The 16443-nt window shown below is 41.5% G+C and overlaps 1 protein-coding gene across 29 annotated transcripts in view; it reads right to left on the bottom strand.

Annotated features, from left to right (window-relative positions):
- BPTF (bromodomain PHD finger transcription factor) overlaps positions 1 to 16443 on the bottom strand; it is a 66474-nt gene that overhangs the window by 15485 nt on the left and 34546 nt on the right. For 7 of the 29 annotated variants that reach the window (XM_083598474.1, XM_083598492.1, XM_083598469.1 and 4 more), the window contains 12 exons: positions 15258 to 15386; positions 14999 to 15149; positions 13055 to 13178; positions 10876 to 11128; positions 9819 to 9980; positions 7733 to 7884; positions 6620 to 6743; positions 5601 to 5821; positions 4074 to 4305; positions 2953 to 3869; positions 1925 to 2007; positions 764 to 989 (listed from right to left, as the gene is read on the bottom strand). In XM_083598474.1, coding sequence (XP_083454600.1) covers positions 764 to 989; positions 1925 to 2007; positions 2953 to 3869; positions 4074 to 4305; positions 5601 to 5821; positions 6620 to 6743; positions 7733 to 7884; positions 9819 to 9980; positions 10876 to 11128; positions 13055 to 13178; positions 14999 to 15149; positions 15258 to 15386 — 2774 coding nt within the window. The remainder of the gene's footprint in view (positions 1 to 763; positions 990 to 1924; positions 2008 to 2952; positions 3870 to 4073; positions 4306 to 5600; positions 5822 to 6619; positions 6744 to 7732; positions 7885 to 9818; positions 9981 to 10875; positions 11129 to 13054; positions 13179 to 14998; positions 15150 to 15257; positions 15387 to 16443) is intronic. The other 22 variants (XM_083598497.1, XM_083598484.1, XM_083598481.1 and 19 more) reach the window with 7 other exon arrangements.

The raw sequence follows: 16443 nt of genomic DNA, 5'->3' as shown, positions 1-16443 counted from the left end.
CAAGGCACACAGATCTAGTTTTATGAGATGCAAACCAACAGGAAAACATTTAAATGGAATTATCTTAATGTAGTATCTGTGCCTAATTTATCAATATACCAACATTTCCTTAATAATAAATAGCTCTGCATAGGCATATTCATGTGTATAACTTTATATCAACTTAGCCTTTGTTTTGGAGGCCTAAGGAAGCAAATCTCACCAAAACCCAAAGGAAAGATTTAAGACTATGATGAGCTATACCTAGAAATGTGAATGATTAGCCCTTTGCTGATTGCTATCGCTAATCTTCAGTAAACATACAAATTTATTTTTACTATAACTACTAAAAAAGTAAGAAAACACCCATACGAGGTGTTTTTAAGGATCTGACTTGGGCACTAATAAGCAGTTCTATGAGAGACAAAAATTAGAAATGTATGTGAAGCGGCAACTTAATCCAAGATGACCAAAGGAGTCACAAATTACTCTGCAAGTAGGTGGAAACTAAATATTTTACCTAAATATTGTTCTGTTTTGTGGTAAGACGGCATGGAATTCCCACAGTGCTAAATCTGTCTGGAACGGACCAATTAAGATTTCAGCTAACAGGGGTTCTGGATCATCAGTCAAGAGTGAAGGCCAAGGGAATATAATGGGAGAGAAAGTGCTAAAATGTGGCAAACTGCACTGAGACAGAATGCACTTAAGTTAAAATGCATATATTGAGTGGGAATATCCACGAGTACAAAAAGTCTAGCTCTGAACTTTCTCTTACATTTACCTGCACTTCAATTTGTAAGTCTTTGTCCAGAAGTGCCCTTTTCTTTAGTATTTCCGCTTTAAGTTGTTCCTTATGTTTGAAGAGCAGAGCCGAGAGTTTAGTTGCATTCTGTTTACTGCGCTTTTGTTCCACACTCTCTTCTCGCTTTCGTTTCTTAGCAGCCTGTTTTTCTTCTTTATCTATCTTATCCAGAATATACTTCATTACTTGGTTGCACACTATCATTCTGGAGAAGAAATAGAAAAAATACTATTATGAAGAGACTAATAAGGGGGCGATGGAGAACCACAAAGATTGCATTTAGTAATCAAATAAAAATAAGAATAGTTTTAAGATAATGACTAAAGCTGAAGAGCAATTTTAGGGAGAAGAAAAAAATATCAATCAGAAACCAAATCTTTTTATAGTACCACAGCCTCTATATTAGATGTTAGTACACATTATGTGAAGCTACAAGGTGTATAAACAGGCACCCCAACCCTCTAAATAATATTCTGTATTCACAGCTTTCCTTTCTTTTCCATCGTTCAAATTTTGTAGAATAGTAAAAATACCAGCACACATGGGACAATGTCAGGTCATATTGTAAGCATGCAGAAAAAACATGGAGCGGTTTAAGTAAAGGGATGCTTACAAAAACATACTGTTATCCAATTTTGTAGCATTGTGCATTTTGTGGTTTCTGTGTAGGATCAGAGGTTGGAAGAAGTTACTTAAAAGAGATCGCAATATTGAGTCGTATGGTCGCAGCAGGAGAAAAGAGACCCCCGGGCTTCTTCTCTGCCTCTTATCCCCCCTCCTCCTCTCCAGCCTCCAATTCTGCTCTCCACCAGACTCTTCCTGCTCACTAAACCCTGTTACCTCTTCACCTTCCAACACCTTCTCCCCCTAGTCTGCTCCCTTTTCTCCCTCTGACCACTCACTGTCATCCCACCACCAATCCCCTGGCTCCAGATCTTCTCTCTTGGGGGTTCCCCAGCTGTTGACTCCCACCACTTCTTTGCACCCAGCCAGTTCATGACACAATGGCTCAAACAAACATGAGCAATCATTTCTATGAGTAAGTTGGTAGTAAACGTTTACATTAGCACATATTCTTCTACACTGGAAAATACTGAAAGGAACCATACGCCTTGCTTAATGTCTGTCCATCTGCCTTACCGCTGATTCTCTTCCCGTTCAGCAGGGGTCAACGTCTTTTTCTGTTTTAGATGCTCGATCACAGCGTTGTGCTTCATTACCACCTTCAAGAAAAGGGGGTGGGGGGTGGGAAATCAAAACCTTTGATGGCAAGAAGCGACAAAATGAAACACACTTTTAAAGCTGCAGGTAATTTTAAACCTGAGTGTCACAGAGATTAAACCCATTGCCAGTAAAGTAAAAGCGACCTTCATTTGCTCAGCAGTTGCCTGTGCAATTCTGGTGAAGGGAAATAGGAGCCCTTGACTCCTTCTAAAGCTGAGGAAGAAGCAGATCAGAAGGGGTGGGGTGGGATATTAGCTGCAGAGGAAGATTTGATGGAGAAGTACGTGAGCTCAGAGTGAAGCATTCTCCGAGTTTCAATTAAAGAGGACTACAAAATGCTTTTGAAGCTCTCCTTCAATTCTGTACAGAAGCCTTCAAAGTATTTTAGATGTATGGCACTATAGCAGGGATAGCCAACATGTTGCCCTCCAGATGTTGTTCGACACCAGCTTCCATCAGCACTAGGCAGAATGACCAATGGTGATGGATGATGGGAGTTGAAGTTTAACAAGTGGGAGGACGGGGACATCACCTACTCTAACACTGTAGTATGGCAACAGAATTGACTGTGTATGAATTTTCTTCCCCAGATCCATCACTAGTAGTTTACAACACTAGGCTGCTATCATGCCAAGTCTTCTCTTCTACAGAAAAAATGTAATGCGGAAATAGCGTGGAAGACTGAGCAATCAGATCCGAGTCTCTTCTCCCCTGAACTGAAGATGCCCTGGCAGCAAACTTTGAAGTAGTAAATCATGCCACCAAGTACTTAAAAAAAAACATTAGATACAGAACATCTGTTACATTTACAAAAAAGGGATATGCAATGTAGTTTAATAAGGAAAGACCCCTAAGATTTAAACCAAATGCACAGGCCAAAGGATTCACATGCATACAGCTTGACGGCCAAGAGCAGGAGTGATAATGTCTTTGGATAAGTGTACCTGTTTCTGGATAATGTCACTCTGATTAGAAGCCTGGAGGGAGTGCTCACGTTTAATTTCAATATGCTGCTGTTTTTTCTTCTGCTGCTGCTCTCTGAGCTGCTGAACCCTTTGCAGTTGCTCTTGAACGCTGGCCGCTTGAACAGTTACCACGTTCTGGATCTGATGAGCTTGCACCGGGCCGGCTTGCTGAATCTGAATAGGCAACTGAAGTTTAATTTGCTGAGGCAGACCACCTTGCTGGGCCTGTATCTGAGCCACAACATGGGACTGGAGCTGAGAGAACACCTGGACTTGCTGCTGAAGCTGTGGGACTGTGATCACCTTAGTCTGCGGTGGCTGGATTTGCAGCTGAGGACGTGGAGATTGCACGGTAACTTGATTTACGTTTGGCGTGGGGGGCAGAGTTTGAACCGAAGTTGGAACCTGGGGCTGCGAAGTCTGGATTTGGATCGAAGGATGCGGCTGCATGGGGACGTGCTGTGGCGCTGGAGTCTGGACCTGAGCTGGCTGAATCATCTGAACTTTGGGCGGGGTCTGTGGGTGTACCCCTGACTGGGCCTGGCTTTGAACTTGAGCTAAAGGCTGCCCTTGCGGAAGGCTCTGGGGTGGAGTCTGAGCAGCGGCTGGAGTTACGGTTGGTTGCGATACTGGAGGCTGTGCTTCGGAGATGACTGGGCATGGAAGTGAAGCTGGAGGCTGAGCTTCGGCGGCTGCCTGGGCTTCAGCCCGAGGTGGAGATTGAGTAGGCTGCGTCTGAGCTGGAGGCTGAGGCTGAATACTCTGGGGTTGCCCCTGAGACTGGCCTTGGAGCTGACTCTGAGGCGGCTGGGGTTCAGGAGGAGGAGGAGGAGGAAGCTCTGGCGCTGGCTGTGTTTGGGTCTGTGCTTGAGAAGTTTGCTTCTGTTCTCCTGCAGCTGGGGAGATAAAAAGCAGGACTTACCTTCAGAGCCATACTAACAACAATCTGAGGAGCAGCTTTCCTTCTCTAAGAAGCCACCACAAGGCTTCAGCATTTCTAAGCCCGAAAAGCATTCCCAAAGAAAAACTACTTTTATTTCAAAGCTGAAATGCATTTGTTTCCATTTAATATACATATATATTTTAAAAAACAACCCTACCTGGTGTTGAGGTGGAAACTGTAGTTGTAGTAGTACTAGCTGCAGTAGCTGCTGCTGCTGGTGGTGGAAGTGGGGTGAAAAGAAACCGCTGGATTGTACCATTTGGCATAGCTGCTTGCATTAGCTGTTGTCCTGGTCCTGGTATTACCGTGACACCCTGCGGGATCAACTGCAACTGCCCAGTGGTTTGACCTTGCCCTTGAATCACCACAGTCAAACCTTGACTGCCACCCTAAAAGTGGGGTAAATGTAAACGTCAATACCCATAAAAGATCCCAATGGAGTATATCAAGGGCTTGCACCGTGTAATGAACTTTCCAACTGGAACGGTTGGTGACACCCAATGTTGGTGCATCCCCTTCTCCTCCCCTGTAATCACCCACCCACAATTTGCTCCCGGAGGCCCCCCAACCTTTCAGAGAAAAACTTGATCGAATACACAGGAGCTGCAGGGAGGAGAGAGAATCCCTTCCACCGCTAGTGGGTAAGATTTCACCCACAAACTCTGGCATCTGGTTATTTAAAAGAGCAGTCTTTTATGAAAAATAATTTACCACACCTATAAGTTGTTGCAAATAGAGAGGGCGGAAATTGAAAAGTTTTTCAACAACAAAGCTTACTGGGAAATGATATATACTGAATTGAAAAAGATGTTTAAAATAACATTTGTTTTAAAAAAACAAACCCCACACAGTGGCCTTTCTTCTGGGAATTATAGGGGTAGAACTACCAAAACGGTATAGAAATTTATTCATACATGCAACTACAGCGGCAATGATGTTATTTGCTCCAAAATGGAAAGAAGAAGGCCCGAATAAAGAAGAATGGATACAAAAACTTATGGATTATGCAGAGATGGTGAAATTTACTAGAAAAATAAGAAATCAAGATAACAAAGTTTTTATAAATGGATGGAAATGATTTATTGAATATGTACAAATAATCTGTAAACAGATACAGACACTGGCAGCATTATTGTAATAACCTGCAGTTTCATAAGAGTAAATAATTAAAGTAGATGAATAAAAGAATAAGTTAAGTTAATTTAGAATATGCAGGAAACGATAAAAATAAATTTAAGGAACCGCAGAAAGAGGTGGAAGGAAGCAAAGTTTTGAAATGTGTGTGTGTGTGTGAGAGAGAGAGAGAGAGAGAGAGAGAGAGAGAGAGAGAGATTTTCATATACATTTCAATAGTTTTACAGTCATTTTAACATTTCAAAATTAGACTTCCTCCTCTTTCTGAGTTTTGAAATGTTAAAATGACTGTAAAACTGGAAATCATTAAAAAAAGAAAGAAAGAAAAGTTTTTCAACAATAATGCAACAGAAACTAAACATGTCATTTGAGATCAACCCATTTACCTCACGCGGTAGAGGAACCTTAGCTTATCATGAATCTTTTCCAAACTTCTTACAAAAATGTAGTAGATGCAGTTATTAACTCAGAAGATGCCTGCTTTAAATTGACATTGCACGTGCAAGGAAAGGCAAATCATCGCCACACAACAAACATCACGAAAGCTTACCTGTCCTTGTGTGAGCTGTGTGAGCTGCGCCATTGTAAGTTTCACCTGACCCTGTTGAGGACGAGGTGGGTGTGGTGATGCAGCTTGCGGCTGCATGTGCTGCAAAGGGGCTCCTGGAGTTGTCACTACCTTTGGATTTGCAGAAACGGTGGTAGCACTAGACACTGCTGTGGAAACAGGCTGACCTCTGATTATCTGGGTCACTACTTGCTGGGTCTGGCCTGCATGGACATATCATTTGTATTATTCAGAAGCTGTTCCCACCACAAGAAGCCTATGTGTAAAAGAAATCCAAGGCTGCTTCTCCCTCCCATCTACCAAGTTCCATTGACCAGTAAAATCACTGGGTCCACTGACCAGTCGTGTGCCTCTATGTCTCTTCAAAGCCATGAAAAAAAATGCAGCCTAGTATTACGTTTTCCTCATTCTGCAGCTTAGTTATAATATATGCCAACGTGGCTAAGCTTTGGTCCTCTGGATGTTGCTGGGCTTCAATTTCCAACAGCATAGCCAATGGCCAGGGATAATAGGAGTTGTAGCCCAACTGTATCTGAAGGGCCGAAGCTTAGCCACTCTTGATAGAAGCCAGGATGTACAGGAACACGTAACTAGTTATGGAAGTCCAGGATGGGCTTGGACTCGTGTTTCTGAAAAAGAAGCCTTCAGTGCAGTCTGCAGTGGATCTCAGCTTTTCAAACCACAAAAAAGAAGGCAAAGATTCCTATCGTCTAGCAGAAGCACCTTGTCTGAGCCTAAGAACAATCTGAATACCAGCCAGAGTATTTATCGTATTTATGATTCAGAAACAAAAATAAGTAGCAAAAGGCATAGTGCTTTCTTTTTAGTATTATTCAGCTGACTGGCCCGAAATGTTTAAGTTTTATCGGTAACTTAAAGCAAAAACCCTAACACAGACATGCCTGAATTAGTGTTGATGATACTTCTTTTTCTTTTTTAAATGAAGAAAAAAAAATCATGGATTTCACATACTGAAGGTTTAAAAATCAAAATTAACCTACTAGTTGGAAGAATACCTTGCTGTACCACGACAGGTGTTCGAATGATGGTCTTTCCTAATGCTGATTGCTGAAGTGGTGTCCTTATGACTGTCATCCCAGGCCGGAGAGGTGTCCCAGCCATGACCTACACAAGTTACAAGGAAAACAGTCAACTTTTTCTTGAACTAAACTTATTTCTATACATATTGTGACTCGTATATGGGAAAAAAAACCACTTTTAAGAAACCATTTTTTAAAAAAATGGTTTTTCAGGTAAGCTAAAAGTTGAAAAAAGCAAAACATCCCCCAAAGTTAAATATAAAATGTAACAATATATAACAATATACTGTTAAATTTTTACTTTGGGTTCCGCCCCCCCCCCCAGCTTTTTATTTATCCAAAACACTTTTCAAAAGCCTTTTTAAGGTGCAAACTACATTACTTTTTCTCTGGTTAATCCACCGCTCTTCAAACATCTCCATTCATATTTCTTTTCATGAAGTTTTATTTATGTAGTGCAACCCAAACATTTGCAACAATAATAAAACTCCAGCGCTATGAAAAATGAAATCACGTATGTCTTGAGAGAAAACTGGAAGAAACAACAGACCGACCGACCGAGAGAAACACACAAGAGGACCCATAAAAGAAAAAATCCCTTGGGGCATTCTTCAAACATGGGTAGCAAGGAGACCTGAACCGGCCCAGAAGCCAGCTGATTTAAAGCAAGTCCCCATGGTGAAGATCTACTGAGAGATAAGTGACAAAAGTAGACAATGTTCTAGTTCGTGCATAATACTCAGCCAGGCCATGACTTAGCAGAAACATGCAGGTTCCTACAGCAACCATGGCTTAGCCCCAGGTAGTGCTGGAGGAGTAGAAAAGTGCAGCGGATGCAAGCTTTGGTCCAGGATGCTAGCTTAGTGTTATGCGCAAACTGGGCCAATGAGTGTCTCTTAAGAAAATCAACAATTGTATGAAACACTAGGTTTAGATTTCAGATTTTTAGTTCCAAGTTCTGGCATGGTAAATAGTTTCTAGAGTAAACGCCATCTCAAATGGAGTCCAAGAGCAACCTTATTACAAAACTTCAAGATCATTAATCTTAAACAACAACAACAACAACAATCTTACTTGTGAAGCACTCGTTGTACACACCGTCCCTGTGTTATTTGGCCTAATAGTTACAGTTGCTGTCCTCGGCTGGAATGAAGTAAATGTTTGTTGGTTTGATCCAGTAGTTGATGGAATGATACCCAACACTTTCTGCTGCACTTGAACTACACCTATTTGGGAAAAGTATTCATCAGTTTAAAAACATTACTAAGTAAAAGATTAACACCCTCTTGTTTTAGGTGATGTGACTCACTCTGCAGAATATTTATACAGGTCTCTAAAGAATGAACCCACATTCAGGAGGGTTTGTACTGGTGTGCAGTAGGGAGAATTGACACATGTTCACTTAAATAAGAACCACACTATGCCTCAACTTGTACACCGCTAAAGAAAATAAGCAATCTTAGTCGCTGAGAATAGTTCTAAAATTTGAAAGTTTACAAGGGAGTTAAAGCAGAAGAGCAGGTCTTAGTTTGGGTTTAAAAATGATTTAACAGACATGTAGAAAACCTGCGAGCATAATGACAGCTCCTTCTTCAACTGAGAAATCGGGAACGGCACGAAGGATCACACATATCAATTCTAATCTGGCACAGAAATCTTTTGATCTTCCCTACAGAGAAATGGTATTTTGGCAACCAGTAGTTTGGCTAACCAGATTCCTTGCTAAATGTATTCCTTTATCATGGTTAAGACAGAAGAAAGAAATTCACTCGGTGGAGGGGAAAGGCAGTGCATGATCCCATGGTTCTCTCTTAATCGCTTTAACTACCATAAACAAAGTCTACATGTTACATCTGTATCTCTCCAGATATCAAAGACAAAACTCAAACGCATAGCTAAGTCTTTAATTGGTGTCTGAAACTGTAGAAGAGGGGGGGGGAAACTGAGCTCCCTTGGGGAGAGAATGCTACAAAGGGAGCCTCAATGCAAAGAAAATCCTGTATCTCCTATATCATGTGACCGACCCACATATTCCAGCTGACGGGACCACTAGCAGGGCCTCCCCTGCAGATATGAAAGCACAAGGCATTACCTGTGCAAAAGGCATTCCTGTAAGTAATTGGGCCTAAAGCCTTTTAGGGCTTTGTACACCAGTAGAACCACTTGAATTGAGCCCACTAGCACACAGGTATAGTGCAGTATTTGGTTGGATTGGCCACTGAAGCTACCTGTGCTCTGAGTGTTATCTTAGAAATGAGAAGAATCCATCCCTTCAGGGTGCTATATCACCCAGAACTGTCTTGTCTTCCAAATTCATGAACTTGGGAACCAACATCCCATAGCACCTCCATCTTATTAGGATTCAGTTGGTCAGCCCGCATTCAGCCAATCATGTCTCCAGGTACTGGTCCAGCACTTTCACAGCTTCTCCCAATTCAGATGGATTTTTTTTTGGGGGGGGGGGAGAAAGAGCAAGCAAGTGAGCCTGCTGGGTGTCAACTCCGTATTTGGCACGTGGTGCTCCAAATCCCCAGCTAACACCTCTGTTCAGTTTTGTACTGGTATTAACTAGCATGCCGTCAAAGATAGTCCTGAAAGTAGGCGTGGAACTGCTGCAACACAGTGTACTCAACCAGCAAGGCCTTTCCATGGTCAATGGCAATAAAAGTAAAAGCCTGGGAACTCTCTAATAAAACCATTTCCCAACATACTGAAAGGCATATGCAGCCCTTCTATTAAGCTTGAGAGTAGTTTTTTCACTAAAGTCTTCAAAAGCTGATAATGTGGAACATTATGTAGGTGAGCAAAGGGATATCAAAGATAGATCATTTCAAACAGGAACAAATTCCCACTGGAGAAACTTTAAAAAGCTAGAAATGTGACCACTCAATTTTCCTAGGAAAATATGCCTTTGGAACCTTCTTGCATTACATACCAGATAGGCACTGTCTCTATTGTCTTTTTGGCCCCTGCTGAAGACCTCCTTTTTCTAAAAAGTCTTTTAAGTGGGTATTTATTTATTTATAATTCCAGTTTGCATTTGCATGCATGTTTTGATGTTTTCATTGTTGAAATCGCTTTGTGATGCTTTATGAAAAAGCGATTCATAAATGGAATGAGCAAGAAAGAAAGAGTTCAAACTGCAACGGCGTTCTCCTACCTCCTTGAGTGGCTGGGACGTTAACAGCAACTATCTTGCTATTTGCTGGTAGAGGCAGCTTTGTTATCACTTTGCCTGCCATAGTCACTGGGCTGCTTGCAATCTGGAAAGTCTGACCACTGCTGGAAAGAGTTGTTGCCGATGTAGCAGTTGTGCTTGTGGCTAACAAAACAGGAATGGCGGTCAGTTTCTGTTTTCTTGAGACAGGCCACTAGCAGCAAGTATCATCGCAGCATTGTAGAAACCTATGGCATGGTTGCCTTTAAAATGCTGTGTGCTCTAAATAATGTCTCTTCGACAAGGAAAGGTCTTAAAAGCTGGCACTTTCTTATGAAGATTATAAAATCTTGAATGGTCGCAACAGTGGATAAAGAAATGCTTCTTTTAAAAAACAAGCCCCATCTTTACAGTACTTCAGTTCGTCCAGTGAAAATTTTCAGGACAGATGAAACAGAAGGGCTGCTTCATGCAACTCAATTCATTACCACAAGGAATGGTGACATCCTTACATGAATTAAATCTATTAACTGCTGCTAGCCATGACAGCTATTTCAAACCTTTATGACAGAGGCAACATACCTTTTTGAGTATCAGAATACAGGGGTAAGCTTTCCCCATCACCACCATGCATTGCTTTGAGCTTCCCTGTGAAACGTGACTGTTCTCTTGAGGAGACATGAGTACTAGGCTCAATGAATGAGCCTTGGCCTAAACCAGTTTATGCCCTTATAAAGCAGTTGAGGCACACCCCATACCCCATGTTGACAAATGTGTTAACCCACAACTACAGCTTTTAACAGGAAAAAAAAGTCTTCCCCATTCAAGGATGTAGCTGAAGAGAGCATCGATTAGGTTTTAAATACTTTGTGTGACTGCTTCCCAGCTGCGAGCTTATCGGCAGTCCCCTATCCCGTTGGAGATCATGGCTAAGAGATGCCCGGGCATATGAACCACCTCTAATAGTACAAGTAAAAATTTGGTTATATGTGTTTTGTTTTTAAAGGGTGAAGATTCTCCATCTTTTTTCTCTTTTTTTAAAACTAACTCACTCATTTACCTGATGAAGACTGGCCTTGTTTAACCCAGGTAGCAAAAGTCTGGTGAAAGTTCTTGTTCTGCTGGAATGTTACTGTAGCTGGAGATCCCACTTTAGTAGCAAGCACCACTTTGGTTCCACTGGGAATAGAGCGTGGCAGTGGGCCAACCATAACTTTCTGAGGAGTGGAGACGGTGGTTGCCGTACCGCTGGTAGTCGTAGCTGTAGCGGCGCCACACACGGCAGGCAACTGCTTCTGTTGCTCCAGTCGCTTCTAAAGGAGTTAAGCAGAGGGGTAAAATGAAGAAAAGCTATCACTAGTCCGCTCTACAATATCAGCCCTCTCACCCTATGCTAAAAAAGCACACTAAGGCTGCTGTGATCTTATGAATGCTCATTGGAAAGCAAGTCACGCTAAACATAGCCGGACTTGCAAGTAGGTGTATGTCTGTACCACGTGCTTCACGTGAAAGTCATTTCAAATGCAAGAATTTTCAAACATGAGACGCCACTGTATTTGCAGACAGAGCTAGCAATAAGAAGGCTTCCAAAGAACAAGTGTTCACAAGTGCCAAGCTATTATCTGCTGAAAGTCTGACTAGATCGGATCTGGTGTACCGTAGCAGCTAGGAGACGGAGCTACAAAGCAGGATGCCTTTGCTTTGAATCTCTCCTCTTGCTACGACCGCTAGGGGGTGTTCCGCTCTTGTCATTTGTAACCTGTAGCTGGTAATAATACTGATCTGCTTTAGGATTTCATGTAAGAGATCCTGCACCCTCAAAATTGGGGTTGGGTTGGGAAAACACCCCAGAACAGCATGCAGGGGAAGATTGTTTCGTATGTGAAACTGTTTGCCTTAGAATGATGCTGAATTCCACCTTATTTAAAAATGTGTTGTACAGGGTTTGTGTTTAATTTTTTTTTTGGCGGGGGGAAGGCCAGGTTATATTAACAGAAAACCAACCCATATAAAGCAATTCTTTCAAAACTTAATTTCAAGTAAATAGCGTTTTCTGATTACATTATTTAATGTTTAATAATGTACAGAAAGGTGGTTCATAACTAAACATTAACCAGATTAATTTAAGAAAGATCAATTTAAGGTAGACTAAAAATCTGAAAGAAATATTATCTTCATTCTCATTATTAAGTGGTTTTTAACAATTTGAATAGCTGTAATCACTACAGTGCTTGGTTGTATTTCTATTTTGTTACATGCCCCTCATATACACAATGATTTGCTATAAAAATAGCACATTTTTAGAGAAAAGGGGAATTGGTTGGGTTTTTTTTCCTTTTTAACTGGAGCAACATTGTATCAGCTATCTAAAGCAGAAAGAATGGCTTTGTAATATGAACTCGCACTTGTCATTAAGAAATTTTAAGCAGTCACTGAAGAAACTATTATTTTGGTGGACATTTTTGAGTTGCCTTCCCTCCGTGGGTGCTACCCTTTTCATTTGTCTTATTTTTGTATTAATATGGGTTTGGTTTTTATTATAACGTCTTTTGTTTTGAAAGTCAAATGTACTAAAATATATAAAGCAAGCAAGGAAAATAAATAAATAAATAGGGTTGCATCTTAATTCATCATTAGCCACCCTGAGTGGACATATTGTTGAGAGAGATAGACATAAGTTTTCCAAAAAATAAATAATGAATGAGATGTTTAAAAAGAAGAGTAAGTATTGAAATAACTTTGCAGTGGTGACACCATTCTTTACTGGGCAAACAGGAAAAGTTACAGATTTTTATGACTGCATGCATGCATCAGAATTAGGAGACTGAAGGTGTATCCACTTTTTAAAATACTGATTTATACAAATTAATAATTTAGTTTTCATTCCAACATGGAAGCGTCTCCGATTCTATACTTGGCAGGATGTCAAACCTTACTTCCACAAGATCTAGGTTATTTAGGTATCTTAGCAACATCTACCCTGACACTTTTGTAAGACTGAAACACAACCCTGAAGGAGAGAATCAAATTCCAACTGTATGTGTAATATTAAGAGCACATCAAATGATTAATTTTAGTATCGCAATCTAGTTTTTCCGATAGGGATATGGAAATATTTACTCAAATGAAAACATTTGAACAATTCTGTGTAAGAAAGAGACACTTCCATGTTTATTTTAGGATGCACAAATGCAAGCAATGCAAACTTCAACAGGCGGGACTACCAAGAGCTACCCCACCTGCTGGGCAGCCAATCGCTGTTGTTTTAGTTGAGCCTCCATTTGGGCCTTGAATTCCTCAGCCTTCTTCTGTTCACTAACCTTAGCCTGTTGCTCAACTGCTTGTGCCTTTTCCTTCTCCACTCTGTCAAAGAGATGAACAAAAAATCACTACTGGGCATTGCAAAGTACTACAAAACATGCATTTTATACCAACAGCCCTTTTATGTGATAGGAACCAATTCTCAGTGTTACTGAAATGCTACATATCATTTCCAGACATTTTCTAGTGCCGCCCTGTTGCATATAGGCCTGCTTATGTGTGAACTTTCATAAATCTGGCTGTCACCTTCTGTCAGTTTAATGAGAAGCAGCTCCCATGAACATTCTCACAGTTTATGCACTTTTACAAGAGAAACTCTATGGGTTGGATCCAGAGTTGTACTTCTGTTTGCAGAAGAGACTGAGAATCAGCAAAGGCTTGCACTGAAGGGGAGAAGAGGGTGATTTTCATTTTATTTCCCCCTTTCCCTGCAGCCACCAGACCATCTTCTACAATTTTTTCTAGAGGGTCTCCTGAATTGGCAAAAATCACCTCCCTCCTCTTTCTCCTGTTGGGCATCCCAGGGAGCTTCAGTGAGAACGGACTGAGCTTAAATATGAAAGGAGACAGAACTGTGTGGATAAGCAAAATAGGCAAAGGGGTGGGGGCATGGTCCAAAAAGAGTGTGTGTGTGTGCTGGGGGAGGGGGAAGCCCAGAAGGAATATACTGAACGTGCACCGGGTAGCTGGCAGGGATAAATGTCAATAAAGAGGCTTGATGTGAAGAAAAGCAGAACCCAAGTTGCAACAGAAACCAGGAAAAACATACAATGTAAGGACACACAGCACTGTTGCCATGATGAGACAAGAAAGGTTGAAGTTGAAGAAGTTGAGTGTAAAGGGATATCAGAAAGTAGGTGTATTGACTATGTAAAGGTAAAGGTAAAGGTACCCCTGCCCGTACAGGCCAATCGTGTCCGACTCTGGGGTTGCGCACCCATCTCGCTTAAGAGGCCTGGGGCCAGCGCTGTCCGCAGACACTTCCAGGTCACGTGGCCAGCGTGATAAGCTGCATCTGGCGAGCTAGTGCAGCACACGGAACGCCGTTTACCTTCCCGCTAGTAAGCGGTCCCTATTTATCTACTTGCACCCGGGGGTGCTTTCGAACTGCTAGGTTGGCAGGCGCTGGGACCGAGCAACGGGAGCGCACCCCGCCGCGGGGATTCAAACCGCCGACCTGACGATTGGCAAGTCCTAGGCGCTGAGGTTTTACCCACAGCGCCACCTGCGTCCATTGACTATGTAGAAAGCTAAAAATATTGAAACTGTACAGAGATGTCATGAAGCTGACAAAAGCAGGGGTAAAAGCGAAAGGAATACAGAGACCAGGGAGGGAAGGAGTAGGAAACAGTATGCAAAACAGCTAGAGCAACAAATGGCTGGGGAACAAAAAGAGGACTGCACAGTTTAAAGTGTTGGGAGTCGTATCTGATGTTGCACAAGCAGAAGGCAAGTTTCTCCCTTTTCCTCTGCCCGCAGTGCATCACCCAAAATGTTAGGTTCTCCCAATCTCCTGGAGAGGATTTTGGGTAGAAAGTCATGGAGGGGGAGCGGTCTTCCGCTTGCTCAACAATTCACATACTGATTGCAATTAGCCAACCAAATATTTGGCTTCGTATCTCTGGTTTCCCAGTTTTCCATTAACTGACAGCAGGGCATGCCAACGGAAGGTATATCTATTTGATGGTGTAAAGTGTACTTCTTTAGTTTCTGCTTACTAGATTGTGCACATAGTTCAAAATTATTTTGCAGCTTTAAAACTTATTATTTTAGATATTAAATCCACACCCAACAGGATATTTACACATGTAAATACGTTCAAAAAGCAAGTCAAAGAGCTTAATTTTAAGCTGTTAGATTACCTTTCAGAAAATGCTTTTATTTCCCATAGTTCTAATTCCTCCTCCGCTACCCAGGTTTCAATTATAACAGGGCCTGTTTGTTTTGGAGTTTCTGGCCTTTTGGGTCGCAATGCACTTGATCGAAGCCCTTTCCTCTGAGGCGTAGGAGTTTCTGCAGGAACAGAAGAAAAATTAATATTCAGTTTAAGTATCTGATAGCGTCCCCCTAAAGTCACATACTCCTCTATAAGTAACTTGGGAATTTTATATTCATGCTTACCTTTGGGGGCCTCTGGAACACCAATCGGACAAATAATTTTCCGTACACAGTACTCCGATCGAATTCCATATGGTCCAACATCTCTTCGCTTGATTATTTCAGTTGTTGTTATTTCCGTTTCCGATGTGTCTACAAACATTCATTTCAAAAGTTTCAATTGCAAGTCTAGTAAGAAATGTTTCTCCACAAATTCTGGAACTAGCTTATTCTCAAATAACATGATGGAAATATTGGCATTTTGTTAAAAAACAGTCCAGATTTATTTTCAGTTAAAACTTATTATTCTATAATTAGAAAGAGAAAACTTTCCAGTTTGCTAAACTACAGTGTCCCCATGATGTCTGACACAGGTAACTGGTTTAAGGCTCTTTGTAAATCAGGATTGCAAACCACATTTTGATATCTGTTTGTAGAGAATACTAAAACACAGTTTTCTGGTTTAGACCTCAAAGTAACTGTGGTTTAATAAAGCAGGAAGTCTCCTCTGTAGTCAGGTACAGACAGAAGGAGCATCTGAGCTTGTGTCCAATGTATCCAATGACGTTGCCCTGACAGCGCAAGGACTTCCACCTGCACAATGCAACGTTTTCTACCTCTCGTTGCACACCAGCTGTGGCCCCCCAAATCAGTTTTGGGTTTCCTCCAACCCTTCAGAGCAAACTCGGGGGGGAGGGGAGAGGAAGTATTGTTGCACAGGTGGAAGTCCTTGCACTAACAGGATGACTTCACTGGATACAACCCATAGTTTGGTCGACTGGGAATGTTACACCTGAATCTGTGCTCAATGTGACTTACATTCCCTGTTCCACTTAAAGACACCCATACCACATGGAATCACAGAATCATGGAATTGTAGAGTTGGAAGGGAATATTGCCAGGAAGGAATGGAACCAGTGAAATACAATGACTCCAGTTCTCATCTCAAATGATTCCAAGGGGATAATCAGCATAGCCAGACCTCACCCTCCCCTAATCGCCTGATGAAGATTGCTTAGGAGGAAGTAAATTTCAGTGCCAAACTGGAAACCAGACTGAGAAGGGTCTAGTGAATATGACAGAGGTTATCATGGATCCATCCATGTTAAACTTTCTTAGGAAAAAAGCAAATAAAAAAACAAACCCCTTTTGCTTCAAAAGACTCTAGTTTGTAATGCATATTACAAGTTCTGAAATAATATTTAACCAG

This window comes from Podarcis filfolensis, assembly GCF_964270895.1.
Source record: "Podarcis filfolensis genome assembly, chromosome: 2".
NCBI classification, from domain to species: Eukaryota; Metazoa; Chordata; class Lepidosauria; order Squamata; family Lacertidae; genus Podarcis; species Podarcis filfolensis.
Note: the sequence above shows the minus strand (reverse complement) of the source record. Positions and strands in the feature narration are given on the sequence as shown.